The sequence below is a fragment of the Chrysemys picta genome, chromosome 1, assembly GCF_011386835.1.
Source record: "Chrysemys picta bellii isolate R12L10 chromosome 1, ASM1138683v2, whole genome shotgun sequence".
In the NCBI taxonomy this organism is placed as follows: Eukaryota; Metazoa; Chordata; order Testudines; family Emydidae; genus Chrysemys; species Chrysemys picta.
In genome coordinates this window covers 80,180,984-80,195,733 of record NC_088791.1, presented here as the reverse complement: position 1 = coordinate 80,195,733, position 14,750 = coordinate 80,180,984, and the positions used below count along the sequence as shown (strand labels likewise).

At 44.2% G+C, this 14,750-nt stretch overlaps 1 protein-coding gene across 2 annotated transcripts in view; it reads left to right on the top strand.

Moving 5' to 3' along the window:
* The window catches only part of POC1B (POC1 centriolar protein B), a 167,044-nt gene that overhangs the window by 138,521 nt on the left and 13,773 nt on the right, over window positions 1-14,750 (top strand). Inside the window, exon 11 of one of the 2 annotated variants that reach the window (XR_010591213.1) lies at window positions 6,768-6,927. Coding sequence is in view for 1 of the 2 variants with exons in the window: in XM_005279134.5 (XP_005279191.2) it covers window positions 6,768-6,953 (186 nt within the window). In the remaining variant the exon portion in view is untranslated. Of the gene's footprint in view, window positions 1-6,767; window positions 8,100-14,750 lie in introns of those variants that run through there. The other variant, XM_005279134.5, reaches the window with a different exon arrangement.

Genomic DNA, 14,750 nt, shown 5'->3' with positions numbered 1-14,750 from the left:
ATCCTACATGCCTCTTTATTACTGGGCGTTTTAAAAGCACATTCAGGCGCCCTGCTTGTTTTTTCTAAAGCTCTACGGGGATCTGCTGGCGTCTTACAGCAGGTCATCCTGTTTTCAGACAAAGTTCCGGCCTTGTTAAAAACAATCATTTCTGGATGTCTGTGTGCACCACTCTTTTGTTTAACCATCCTTAATCCTTGAGATATGAAACTGAAACCCCAAATATGTTTATTTATCGCCCAAAACTTTGAGTTTCCATAAAAAAAGAAGGTCCCATGGAACTTTGTGAAGAGAAGATCTATCCAACCCCGTAACACTATCAAACAGCTGTGTTCAGATGCACTTTGCAACCTCAGAAGGAAGGCTACAAGTTAAAAAAGTATTTTATTTTTATTTTAAAGAAAACCTACCACCCCCACCACAAATTCCCCCTGACTGCTGCTGGTAGCATTATTTACCCAGATGAGATTTGCAGCCTTACTCCCTGGGGACTGGCATAGGGGGGAGTCCACTACAAGAAAATTCCAGTCAACTGTTCACTGGTACAGAAGCAGATTTGAAGGACATAAATGGGAACATGGGGCCAAAGGCTGGGCTGATCAAATGTTTGGGCATAATCCTGCTCTCAGGGTGCAGGTTACAGCTCTCTACTGAGTAGGGTGGAGGGCCCCTGTTCAAATCCTTCCTCCCCCTCGTGTGGGGTAGGGGGGATATTGAACATGGGTCTCCCACATCCCGGGTGAGTAAGTGCTCAAATCACTTGACTAAAAGTTACAAAGTGGTCACCACCTCCTACTTGGTGTGGAGGGAGGCAGATGCCTGGTTGACTTAGGCACGTAAACTGCCTGACTGCAGGAGAGGGGTTCCTGTTCGTGGATCGCTAACAGAGCTAAGCGCCTCCCTACAGCTTGGACTTAGGTGCCTATCTCTATGAGGGGGCGGCGCTTCACACACACCTTTGTCATCAGCATCTCCCATTGGCTAGCTTAGGCAGCTCCCTACCTAGCATGCTGGCTTTTGTGGATCACATTCCTAGGTGCCTAGCTCTCCCCACTCAGTGTATCGGGAGCCTTGGTGCCCAACTCAGGCTTTGCGACTCGCAGTGTTGTTCCTGTGATTTTTCTAGGCCACTAAAAGTTAGGCATTAATATGCTGAGTGTCACAACACCTGAGACCCTTTTGTGAGACCAGCCCAAAGTCTAGGACTCTCCTCACCTCCCAAAATATTGCCATGGTGGTGGTGGCGGGGGAATCAACTGGCTTCCTTTCCTTAACAGCCCCAAAACGGGCACTACAGCAAAGCGCATCTGAAACAATCTTCACATTGCTTTCTTGTATTGATTCACTCATTGGGATAAAGCTAAATTTCAAGCATATCTTTAGGGGTCTGTGTACTGTTACATTTTAGAAGGTGTTTAAATATATATCAAGATATATATTTAAAGGTACTATTGTCTCCAATCCCATTATGAGAACAGGTTTTATTGTGTGATTCGTGATGCTGAGCACTCATGCAAAATGATCATAAAATTTTAGGCTTTAGTAAGTTTTACCCATGACAGTCCTTATGAGTAGATGTTACACAATCTCCAACCCAGCCACTTTGATCTTCTACGTTAAAGTCAATGTGGCCAGCTGGATAAATAACATTAAGCTCAGCTGTGCTTCCTGTGCAAGTGATAAAAAATTGATAATGTCCTAACTTTTTAGAAGCACAGGTGCTTCAAATCAATGGAGTGAAGCTCACTGAAGCTGTTAATACTTAGCCAGAGCCCACATCTGAAGCGAAAAACTTTGATATGTTCATAGTCTTTTATTCAGATCTGGAGTTTAAATGAGGTGATTTTTAGGTAGTTGCAAACAATGGGCCAAATCCTCAGCACAAGTCCACTGGCCACATTGGAATTGTATTGATTTACAGCAGCTGGGGCTCTGCCCCATTATATTTTCAGCTTCTCTAAAACCTAAATGGATTGTTAACTTTCAGAGAGACACTCTGAGCCCTCTGCTACAACATCAACATCCTATGATAGTTGCTGACTTCCTGCTTGTGATTTTTTTTCCCCTCAAAAATAATGACACTCTTGAAAGCTTGAGATAAATATCCTGTTAAAAAACAGATGATCAGGCTGAATATTATCATCCTCATCTAAGTCATTACTTGCGGGGGAGTAGAGATAACCTGTTTAATCATATGGATGCTTTTTATTACTTACAAATGGTATTTCTTGTAGAACAAAACTTTATTTTTGTGTGTGTGATCTTTGGGTGTTTTCAGTTAAAACCCTCCACCCCCTTTTTAATTCTCTGAGGGTGAAATTCATTCCCATGCAGAGGGCCTCGGACAAAGACATAGATGGGACTGACATGATGCAGAGGCCTTGTGCTAAGTTTCATTCTTAGAGAGAATCTCCTTTGACATAAGAAATTAAGGTCTTGAAATTGTATCTTTGATTAAACTTAGTCACCCGGGGGATGGGGAAGAGAGGCACTAGAGGCTCCTGCAAGCAGAATGCCTTTAAAAGCATCTTGCTTGTAGTGACTGAGGGGAGGCACCTATGCTACAGCTGTTCCACAAAGGTAGCCAGTGCTTTCCCACAGGTGCCACCATCCCAGCCCTGCAAGGGCTGGGTGTAGGTCTAGCTCTTGCCACATCAATTAACCCAACACTGCCACTCTTCAATGTTGGAGACTAGCCTGCCCCCCCATTGAGCATGTTTGTCTCCCTCGTGCAAAGTGCCCTCTCACACATAAGTAGAGGTAAAAACAAAACAACAACCCTGCAGTGACAGAGTCTGTCTTTCCTATATGCAGATGACAAAGAACTAGGTAAAATGGTTCCTATTTGGGAAAATACTTGTAAAGGCTTTTTTCTTCTCATGTCAGTAACAAAAATCAAATCCGGAACGTCTGATGAGGAGGACAGACTGTGGTCAGATGCAGAGCCTGACTGAGATCATGTCAGGCTGTTACCTCAGGGCCCACAAACTCTGCTTCCTCCTTGGTCTTTAGTCATTTCCCATGCTCCAGCCTAACCACAGTCTGAGTTCAGTGACACCGCATTGAATGGACATGCCCAGTGAGCAGTCACTCTTGTATCTCCTATTCACCCCACCCAGTCCTCCATTTTTCGGCCTCTCACCAAAGGTCAGAAGTTCATTTTCCTTTTCTTCTTTTTAAAGGCAGTGTACTGCCATCCACTTGTTGGGTGTCCAGGGTACCTGCTCAGTTTTAAGCACCAGAACTGAACTGGAGTGAATATATAGAGCTTCTGAGTAACCGAGCAGTTGGATTCATTTCTTTCTGACTTTACCTGATTTTCTTCTGTTGGTAATACAGAACATATTTTTTGTAGTGACTCAGTTGGGAAGCAATGTGGACTTTGGCTGGAGTAGGAAACAGGCAATTAACACTCCTGGCTCCTATTCCTGACATTGACACCGACTTGCTATGTATGGTACTTACCTGCTCAGTGCCTCAGTTTACCCATTTGAAAAACTGGTATAATACAGGGATGTGGCGAAGCTTCACGCTTGAAAATGGGATTCATATAACTAGGTGCTATGTGGGTATAAAAGCTACTAATTTTATTATTATTTTGCTGTTGTTTTATTATTATGGTTGTTATTATTAAGTAACACATTTACAAACAATGCTTATCAATCCAGACCCAAGTCAATTTACATAGACACACAAATACAAATTGCCCCATTCTGAATCTCCACTTCAGTTGCTGCACCTGAGAAAGCTGATCACGTTATCCAGATCAGCCCAAAAGCATCAAATTGATTGCATCAAACTATGCTTCCTCAAAACAGCCCAGCATCTGACTAACAGATCTTACTAGCCGAGGGGGATCAGATTTCTATTTCCTCTCTTAGACTTAATGATAAAATAATGTCATATTCATAAATTTAGTCTTGTAAGTCTTGGGGGAAAAGGGCAGGTAACAAAAACCTTCTGTAAGAGAGATTTCTTGTTGTACAGCTTCTGCAGCTGTCCTAGCTGCTTGTGTTTAGAAGCTCATGCAAAGACTGAGTAGGCTGAACAAGTAACCTCGCCAGCACATGCACCATACTGCTTGTACACCTGATGCAGTGGAGGCATTGCAAGTGTTATTAATGAGTCTCTAAGGAGTCAAACCAGTTATTTTTAAATAATTAGCCTATCTCTGAAGCTAAAAGAGACTGATTTTTTAAGTGAGCATATAGAGCTCCTGCGTATGCCAGATCTTGTGCTTATTTCTTTCTAACCTTCTCTGTATAAATATATGTAATAATACAGGTGACAGTTTATAGCATTGATTTAGCTATTGTGGAGAGCACATGCCTATCAAATACTTATTAGGAAGACATAGTTCCTTTATTTACTTTACACAAATGCTAGGGAGGAAGGGGGGAGGGATAGCTCAGTGGTTTGAGCATTGGCCTGTTAAACCCATGGTTGTGAGTTCAATCCTTGAGGGGGCCACTTAGGGATCTGGGGCAAAAAAATCAGTACTTGGTCCTGCTAGTGAAGGCAGGGGGCTGGACTCAATGACCTTTCAAAGTCCCTTTCAGTTCTAGGAAATAGGATAACAGGGAAATATGTGGCACTGAAAGTCTCTTTGTTTTTGCTCATTGGATTTAAGTAATTCCTCCTGCCCACATCAGAACAATGAATCCCTTCAGTTTACTGGTCTGCGGGAGATACGATACCATAGATTTGGACTGCAGATCTCCAGCAGTTGGTAGTGTTTAGGGTCTGAATTGAAAAATTACACTGACTGGAGATCCAAACCTTAGAGTGCCAGATTCTGAGGTGAAGTATAAATTAGACCCCACTCCTGCACTAACTTACTGCCTTACAGCTACTTGCACCCATACTGGTGATGCCTAAAGGAGTCTTAGTTGATGTTACATACTCACCAGTGAACCACAAGATGGTGTCAGAAGATATATGTTAAAATAGCTCCTACTAATTAATTAGACACATACTTGGCTAACAACTAGGTTTGTACTCAGAGGACACAGGGTTAATAATTGAATTCCTAACTGTGCACTGCCACTGCTAGAGGCCTAGTACTCTGTGTGGTCTCTGTATGTAGTTAGTCACACAGTTAATTTGGTGAGTGGATGAGCACCCCCAACCGTGCCACTGCACCTGATAAATTCAGTCCTCCCTCCTTTCATTACGAGATCTCGCAGATCATGTTGTAGATGCCACTCTTTGTGAATGACAGCTGAGAGTTCATCCCTTAGGCATAAAAGTATCCCAAGGGCCTTCTCTGGCCATCCAGAAGCCATAGGCACATTTAAAATGACCATAACTTGTTTTGCTGGACATATCACTCACACACACCTGGATATGCATCATTGTCCAGAGAGCTGTGACCTGCCCATCAACTGTATCTCAACTATGAAGAAACTGAGACAGTACACGGGTCCAAAGGGGAGATGAAGACTCTGCTGATTCTCTAGAATGAGGAGTGCATTCAGGTTGATTTGAATTGTGCCAAACAATCACGAAGTGCACCAGTGAATCTCTGAAGGCCTTGCTGACAGCAGGATCCAGCACTGCCATGCAGTGTCAGGAGACAGTATAGTCAATGAAGGTTTCCTACAATCAGCTGAAAGACTAGAATAAGGTTCCTGCCAATTAGTGGATAACTTGTCCCTTTGTCAAGGATCTGGACCAGGTGCTCACAACTAGACCCACCATGGAACCTATGAATCACGTGGCCAATGGGGAACCTGGACCTGAGGTGCCAGCAGAAGTGGAATGGGAAGATGAAGTTCAGGCATTGAGTTATGGCTTTATTAATGTGTGCTGTTTGGCAATGCAGCATGTAGCTTGTGTCATATTAAAGGCGAAGGATAGTGCTGAGGGTGAGTAGTTTGAATGCAGCCATGGCTTCTGGTGTGTATGTTCCTGTTTGATTGTTTTGATGGCAGAACTGACCACACATTACTTCCAGTCTGCAATAAGCCTTCTGATAAAATGGTTTTCCTCTCTTGCATCTAGTGTTCAGTCATTTCAAATCAACAGTCAGTAATGTTGGGTCAATGCCCTGGAGAGAGGTGCTGTGAGGATTTCCAATGTGAGATCTGCTTTCGCTTAGGGCAATTTCAGATCTGTTTCTTGAGGAATGGGGATTAACCTAGGTAGAAGCAGAATGCAGGAGGCCAGTAATAGTTACGTATTTATAGAGAGTTTATTGATACCTGAATACACAAAGATTTGAAAGATGTGGTATTTACCCAGAAAGAATATTTATGCACTAGCTTGTGTTTTTGCATTTTAATAACAAAAGCCCTTACTTGTGGACTGTGCCTTGACATAATGGGAAGGCATTCCTATGATCCTGAGAGCTATATTGGCGGCTACTCTAACTTCCAGTAGAGCCACCCAACTTGGACAGAGACAAAAAGTAGGGACCAGACAAAAAGCAGCTCACTGATCCTCGAGGTTAGAGGCAGAGTGACCCGCCAACAACCTCGCCTTGTTAAAAAAAAAAAAAAAAAAAAAAAAAAAGTTAAGTTATAGAAACACAACGAAATAGCCATTCCAGCCACCGGCATGCTGAGACGGGATGATAGAGCCTTGTCCTACACGATGGTTGACAATGCGGGAAGGATTCAGAACACCAGACACGCAGTGGTTCAAACTGGGAGGGCAGAACGGAATGATATGCAAAAGACAGCGAAGGGATGGAACCACCAGATGCTCTTTGCCTTGCCCCACCATTTCCCCCCCCCCACCTTTTATCAACTCTCTTCCTGTTTCAGTGGGACAGTGGTGAGATGTGTGGCTCTGACAAACTCGCAGATGCCTGCATGACGGGAGCACAGCAAACGGGACAAGCTGGAATTATCGACCAGCACAAAGAAACTGGAAACAGCAGAACCAGGGGCATCAGGGATTTTCCTGCCATGGAGGACTCTTCAGGTAGTGTGAACTGGCAAAGGGCATAGCAGTTCCTGCACCACACCCCTAACATAAGGGAGCATGTTGGTGGCATGGGCAGAGCACTACTCTACTCTGGTGATCTCTAGCTGGACAGTGGCCCATTAAGCGCCATAACCAACTAGCATACAATAGAGCAACCCCTAGGCACAGAAGAACCCACTAGGCAACACTGCCTCCCTTAGACTAGTCCTTCATCTTTGACTTCTTGAATTAAAATTGGCCTATTTTACCCCTCAGCTAATCCAGCTCTGGACTGTAGAAAATTTCAGGAGTTTGGAATAAAAATGTTCACCGTCTTTTTCTGTTTTAAGGCAGTTCCCACAGATATACTCCTGACTGCAACTATGACAATCTCTATTTTGCTCCAGAGTAAAACTGCTCCAATATCTTGCGCTAACAAATTACACTTTTTAAAATACCCCAAAATTGATTTAATTTAATGCTCATCAATTATGTGCATTAAATACAAGAGAACAACAATTAGAACATTTTTGGCTGTGAAAAGAACTCTGGGAAGCTGCCTCAAACGTCAAAAGTTCTTCACTACCCTGACACTTATGTAATTGTTCTGTGAACACCCACACACCGGAATAGACCTACCATGCCTGAGTCACTGAGTATTTCTATATGAATCTAAAATCTGTTCAGCCAGGATACATCATCCATAACGTAAGGAACACAGTGTAAGTATAATTTTAAAGTGATATCCATGATTCAATAATGTTACAGCTCACTTAGGCAGAAGGCCGTAATAAACTATTGCATCTTTATGGCCCCACCATGCTTTAGGGCTCTGCTCCTGTGAATGGGAAAGAAAGAAAGACTGGCTGAGAGAGGTGCAATTGCAGGGAACATCCAGATCTGTAGCATACTACCCCTAAGTACCTCCCACAGGCCCCTTCCAGGAGGTTGCATTGTGTCCTAGCTCCATGGATTTCCCCACTCAAATGTGATACAGAATTGTCACAGTTTATAGTAACCTGCAGAGTTTTTCTCTTTGCACTATAGAATGTCCTCTTCCCTTCCCCACCTCCAAGCATAGGTGCGGACTCCGTGGGTGCTTGGGGGCAAAATTGGTGGGTGCTCTGCACCCACCGGCAGCCAAACTCCCCACCTCGTTTCCGCCTCCTCAGCGTGCCATGTTCCCTCTTCTCCTCCCAGCACTTGCTGCTGCAAAACAGCTGTTTTGCGGCATAACAAGCTCTGGGAGGGAGGGGGGACGAGCGGGAACCCGGCACGCTCAGGGAAGGGATTTGGGGAATAGGGGCAGGGAGGGGGCGGAGTTGGGGCGGGGACTTTGGGGAAGGGATTGGAATGGGGGCAGGGCAGGGGTAGGAGAGGGCGGGGCAGGGGTGGAGTCGAGGCGGGCCGGGGCAGAGTGGGGTCGAGCACCCACCGGCGGCAGCAGAAGTCAGGGCCTATGCCTTCCGGGGGCTCCAGAGACAGCCACACACAGGGAGACTTTGGTATCAGATTTTCAGTAGGAACGGTGCTGTCCCTGAGCTGCAGGCAACATTGGGGAGGGGCCATTGTGCAGATGCCCTTGCTTCCAGTGGAGCCCCATAATCTATTGGCTTAGTGGATGACCCCCTGGCCTCCTCAAACAAACCCCATTCTCCCTGACCAATTCCAGGGGAACTCTGTGAACTGAAACTCAGAATCCCCACCCTCCTACATGGGAATAACCCCATGTCTATACAGGGACCATTAGTGTATACAGTTGCTATCTGAACTCAAGCTGGATGAACAGTTGTGCAAAGTAGATTCAAATGTATATAGTTGACTTGCCTAATCGATCCCGTTTCCTTTTCTCTGCTAACACATTCTGTAGTTTAATTTCAGAGGATGTGCATAGAGTACAATATTTGGTCCACTTGACAATTTCAGCACATTATTTTATATTTATATAGAACCTTTCCTCATGAGAGAACCCAAAGCGCCTCCCCAAAAAGACAAACTGATATGCCAATAGGATTGAAACTGCATGCAAATGTAGGTAGGAAGACTGTAATTAAGCTAGCTAGAACCTGGCTAAGACAGCCTGATTAATGCCCTTACAAGAAGTGCCACGTGCTCTGGGCTGCTGAATGACCACAAGTGGTCATCATGAAGTGTCTTACTGAAAGACAGCACTTCCTGCTGCAGAGCACCCCTGCTGCTATGCTGGGGTCTTGATTTGGTGTAGATAAAGAGGGAAGAGTGCCAGCCACCTCCTGACTCATCAACATCCCTTCCTGCAGCATATGGGCAGGTTGAAGTTTCGCCTCAGAGTTCTGATCTAGTCCAGTCCTACTTCATTGCTAAGATCTGATGATGTGGCACGACTGCAGGATTTGTAAAAATGAAACCCAGTCATAAAAAAGCTGCTTATAACAATTAATAAAGGGAAAGAGTTAACACTGCAAGGTGCCACCTGTATAAGGGTGTGACAGAGGGAGCATTAAGGGAGCCATTGGCAAGGTTATGCACCTGTATATGCATGGGAATATAGAAAGAATGGGTAAATGTCTGAGAGGGTTATACTTTATTGCCATTAGGCTAGGGCTACCACATTACTTAGGGATAAGAATACCCGATGTAATTTATTTTTATGATATGCCTATGGCACCAATCCACTGAATAAATACCAAGAGTTGAGACAATGAATGGCATTGTTATCATGATAACAGCGCATTGAAAAATCCCTAACGGTGACTGGAGGGTTGTAAAGGGCAGTTGTCACACTCCTCCTCATAAAAACTAACATTGGTAAACACCTGTTTAAACCAATAAACATTAATTCTCTTCTCAACATTTCAGGAAATTCCCCTTCCAGTTCTACCAACAGCAAATCCCATAAACTCTGGATCAAAGTTATAGTAGGGATTATGTATGTAGAACATTATGCATATGTGCATTTTTACTAAGGCTCTTATCCCAGAAAGATACAACTTCTGTATAACTTCCTAGGAGTCGGCAGAACTCAACATTGTCCAATGCATTTTTAAAAAGTCACTCAACTTTTAGTTGAGTATGCTCCAATATGTCTGTTAGTCTGTTAGACAGGACTCTGTCGCTTTTTACAGATCCAGACTAACATGGCTACCCCTCTGATACTCAACTTTTAGGGGGTTCAAGTGTATTTACCCTCTTTGCCCTGTTCTGTTCACACCAGATTCTCCCTTTACTATTCCCCCCCCCCCCCCGACAAGCTAATATTTGAAGCTTCCAGAGAAAGGGAATTAAGATGATTTCTAGGACATCAGGATCGTGAGGGATTCTTTGAACAACTGAAGTCTGGCAGTTTTCTTTATGTATGTGCTTTGTCTCTCCTACCTCTGCTTTTTGGGAATACAGCAAATTAAAACAGAATCTTAGTTCCCAAGTCACAAAAATATAATTTTAAGCACACGAGTTGTCCCAACGATGCTATTCACATCCTTAAAGTTATGCACAGGCATTAAGCACTTTGCCGAATTGAGCCCTTATTTAGGATTATTTGCAGATATCAGCTGTGAGCAATAGGGAAATTCTTCCAGATTTTCAGGTGCATATGTATACGCCAGCCCAAATCCCTAGCACTGCGATATTCTGGAGCTGAAGTACAGGCTGATCTACATCAAGTCTGCAGTGCACAATCCAACTCCTACAGAAAAATTTAGTGTGAAAATTGGGTTGTTCATGCCTGGATTAGATTCCTAATTGCTTCCTATTTGGAACTAGGATATAAAAGAGCTGGAGCATATTTGTTTTCTTAAATAGACCAGTCCCAGCATGAGAACCATCCCTTTTGGTTTACATTCATTTTCTTTTCTTTCTCTGCCCTTTGCACGCATGGGTTAACCTGTGCTGTGCAAACTTGGTGCTTGTTTACTCTTTTCATGCTGTAGAACAAACCTTCAGTCCTCCAAAGACCTCATTCTCAGGAGGCAGAGCAACTATCGAGAGAGAGGTTTGGGACAGAGGGATCCTGGAAACCCAGAATAAAACAAATCTGTAACACAGGGAACAGAGACTTGTGTTTGACATTTTCTCACTACTACTAGGGGAAAGGAAATCTAAGCTTCTTAAGTTACTTGCCATGTAGCATTAGTGACCCTGATGCCCTCCCACTGAGTCAGATCTGCAGATGGTGTCAAGTGGCATAGCTCTATTGAAGTCACTATGCTTCAATGATGTTCTCACTGTACCACCAGGTTAGCCCTTATTTTGCTGTGTAATATCTTCAGAGCCTTTCGAGGTACAGCCAGGGCCAATCAGAGGGGGGACTAGGAGGACCATTTGGCCTGGGCCGCATGCTCAAAGAGGGCCTCAAATTTAGACACTTGTTAATTTTTTGGCATTTGGTAAGTTTCGCAACTTGTTTTTATGCGCATCCCTATCGGACCAAAATGTGACACACTCTCTCAGCTTAGAGCTGTAAATGTAAGCAAATAAGAGATGTGATTTGGTAAAAGACATAATTTTTTTGTTAACTGATATAGATTTTGTCATATTAAATAGTTTAAAATGTTCATAAATATTAATAAAAATATATCGGTTCTGATGGCACAAGATTAGACCATGTGTCATCATTTTTTATTTTTATTATGGCTAGGGGCTTCAAAAGCTGGAAGTGGCCTGGGCCTCTCTGGACCTCTGAGAGGGCCTGGGTACAGCTTGAAATATCTCAGTTGAGCATGAAATCTTGTAAAAGGTAAATGAGGCAGTCACTTTGGACAATGCACTGTGGAGTCCAGTGTCCTGAATGAAAGGCACAATATGCCTACATCATGACTAAACAGCTCTTTTATTGGCTGTTGCTATTTTTTTCAAAATCAAGGTAATTGAACCACTTAAACAATCACAAATATCTTGATTTTTGATTCTTCACTTTAGTCTATAAAACAAGAATACACAATTCATTAACCTTGGCATTAAAAAGCTTCAATCCCAGTCTTCTAAATTAACTAAGGTATGTAATTATAAGAAAATAATTTAAGTGAGTTTTATTATTTGTTCAGTTTGGATCCTGCCTTCAGGGTCTATAGTCCTCCTGATGTGTGATGGATTTACTCAGACCTGTCTCCCATGAGTGCTTAACAGGTTGCTTGTGAAAATCCTATGGGCAGCGGGTATAATAGGCAAGGGGAGGTATTGCCTCCCCTAGCACAGCTGTTCCTGCTGCCCGACACCTGGGCCATGGTGCCCTCCCCCCGCCTCTTCCCCTCCCTACTCTGACCCAAGCTTGCTGCTGCAGCCTGGGGTGAGTCTTCCTTCTCCTCCACCCCACCCCCTCTCTCCCCCTTGGAGGTCCCCGCAGCTGCGGGGGGGGGGGGGGGGAGAGGCAAGCAGAGGGGATCCCTGAGCAACTTTACACAGTGAAAAAGCCTTCCAGAGATCTAGTAGCAGACATAACTGAAACTGTTAAAGAGCCACTGAAGTGGTAATGAAGCCATTTAAGAGGCATTTACCAACGCCCAGGAAGCCTTTGGCCACGTTCAGCTGGCTTTTATATTGTAGGAAAATGTTTTATTGGGGTTAAAAACAGTTTCCAAAGAACGACCCTTCAGTTATTCTCTGTACCCAGAAGAAATAGCTGCTAACCTGGCTCAAGGAGGAGCTGACATAGCCAATGAGTTTATTTCTAGATCTAGTTGTTTTATTCAAACCCAGTTTAAGTAAACGAGTCTGGCAGGCAATTCTGTGTAAGGAAAGGTGATTAAACTACTGCCTTAATGCAGACTATCAATGACAAGCACTTTTCAAAAGGAGAGATTAGGCTTCAGGTTAGTGCAGGTAGCCTGGCTTTTCATCTCTCTCTGTACAGCGTACACCAAACTCCCTGCCACGCAGATGAGAATCTATCTGGCAATTGAGCAATACCTGTTGCCTGTTCAGTTCCCGTGGGGAATGTTATTAGTGCTTTAAGATGAAAAGGGGAGAGGGTGGCACGGGGGGGGGGAGACAGCAACAGGGTGAGGAGGCGAGCGGTGAGCCAGCTGCAAAGCAGGTGGTTGTGGGGGTCTCATGGAGGGCGGGGAAAGGGTCTGGCAGAGGGTGGTGAGGAGGCGAGTAGCAGGCGGGCAGGGGAGGTGAGTGGAGGGCGGATTTGGGGTGTGTGTGTGAAGAGGTGAGTGGTGAGTCAATGGTGGGTGGGCGTGGGGCCTGGGGCAGAACAGGGGTGGAGTGTGGGCAGGGCTGTGAGCGGAAGCGGCAGGACAAGGAGCTCGCCTCCCCCAGGGGAAGTTTCACCCACCGCCCATGCACAGTAGGTGAAAATTCACCACTGTGCAGAGTGCCAGCACATCACTTGAGCCACATTTGAGCATGAATCTCGTGCTACCCTTCTTCACAGGGTGAATTCCGCTCACGGAGAGACGAGACACCCTGAATTGTTTGTGACTTGCTGCCAATAAACTTCCAGCTATTTAATACATTTATTGGCTGCTTGTGATATTCTAGAGTATAGCCAGCTTTGAGTAATCATGTTCTTAGCAAGGGAGAATAGAGTATCCAGTCTCCTAAATGCCCAAGTGCTGTCCTTTACTTTATGCACAAAGCTATTGTCCGTCTCTTCCTCCCCATCCCCCCCCCCCCCCCCCCCCCGTGTCTCACCTCCCAAACTCCTGGTCTTTGCCCTTCCCTCCAGGCAGTTCCAGATGTGTGTACTGATTACGATTACTTTTTTTTCCTCGCTCACTATTATTGACTAAATTCAGAGGGGAACTTGGTTTATAAAATCTACACATCAATGCATTTCTGGAGTACCCGGTAAGTATTTTTAAAGCACCACTCCTAAGTCATGGCTAACTACATTCCATTATTATGTGGCACAATTAAAAAAGTACTTGGGTCATAAAGCAATTTCCAGTTTCAAGGAAAGCACTCGAGTCAAAAGGATTTCCTAAATGGACTAATTCAATGTGTTATTTCTCTGACTTCAGGAATTATTATTTAAGATGTGCAACATAATTGGACATTAGATAATCTGTTATGTGTCATTTCCCTAAATTGTTATTGGTGTACATAACTCAAGTAAAATGCTTTATGGAGCATTTTCATTCTGCTTTAAGTACCCCATACTAACAATTCTAGTTGGTACTCACAAAATACTGGCTTCATAGACAAATGGTCTAGCCTTCTAGGGCGCATCCTATGCACTTATGTCTGAAACTTATTTTTCACTTTTATTCTCTTAATTCCTCCATCCATTTAAACCCTAGGTTGAGACTTTCAAGGCTGCTTAAGGAATTTAGACACACAGCTTCCATTGAAATGAATAGAAATTGTGCATCTAAATCCCCTAAATGGTTTTTGAAAAGCTCAGGCCTTAAGTGCCACTTAAATGTTCCAAGGATTTTACAGGGGTCCTCTGGACTGGAGCGTGAAATTCACCCCTAAATATGCATAAAGCACAGAATATGCATAAAGTCTGTGCAACTCAAGCAATCAAAATATGATGCAAGTGGTGCATATGACTTATGCTGGGCCCCAGCGCAAGGGAGAATTTCACTCCTAACAAGCCCCCAAATCAGGGGTTGGGGGTGGGCACAGCTCTAACCTTTGCAGGATCCGGCGACCAGGTATGTCTGTGACTGACTGGAAATGGGATGGCTAACATGCATGGCAGGTCATACCACTTTCCTTCTAGAAGGTTATGTAACAGATAGGGTATGCAAAGAGCGGCTTCCAGCTGAGACTCAGTTGTTGGTCTGTGCAGACAGCCATCATGTGGGACTTTGATTAATGGGCTAAGCCTGACCCAGTGTGCAGCCAGCAGTTGACAGGTATAACATGACTATTTACTGCCTGTATCCCCTCCCCCCCACAAACCACCCTGA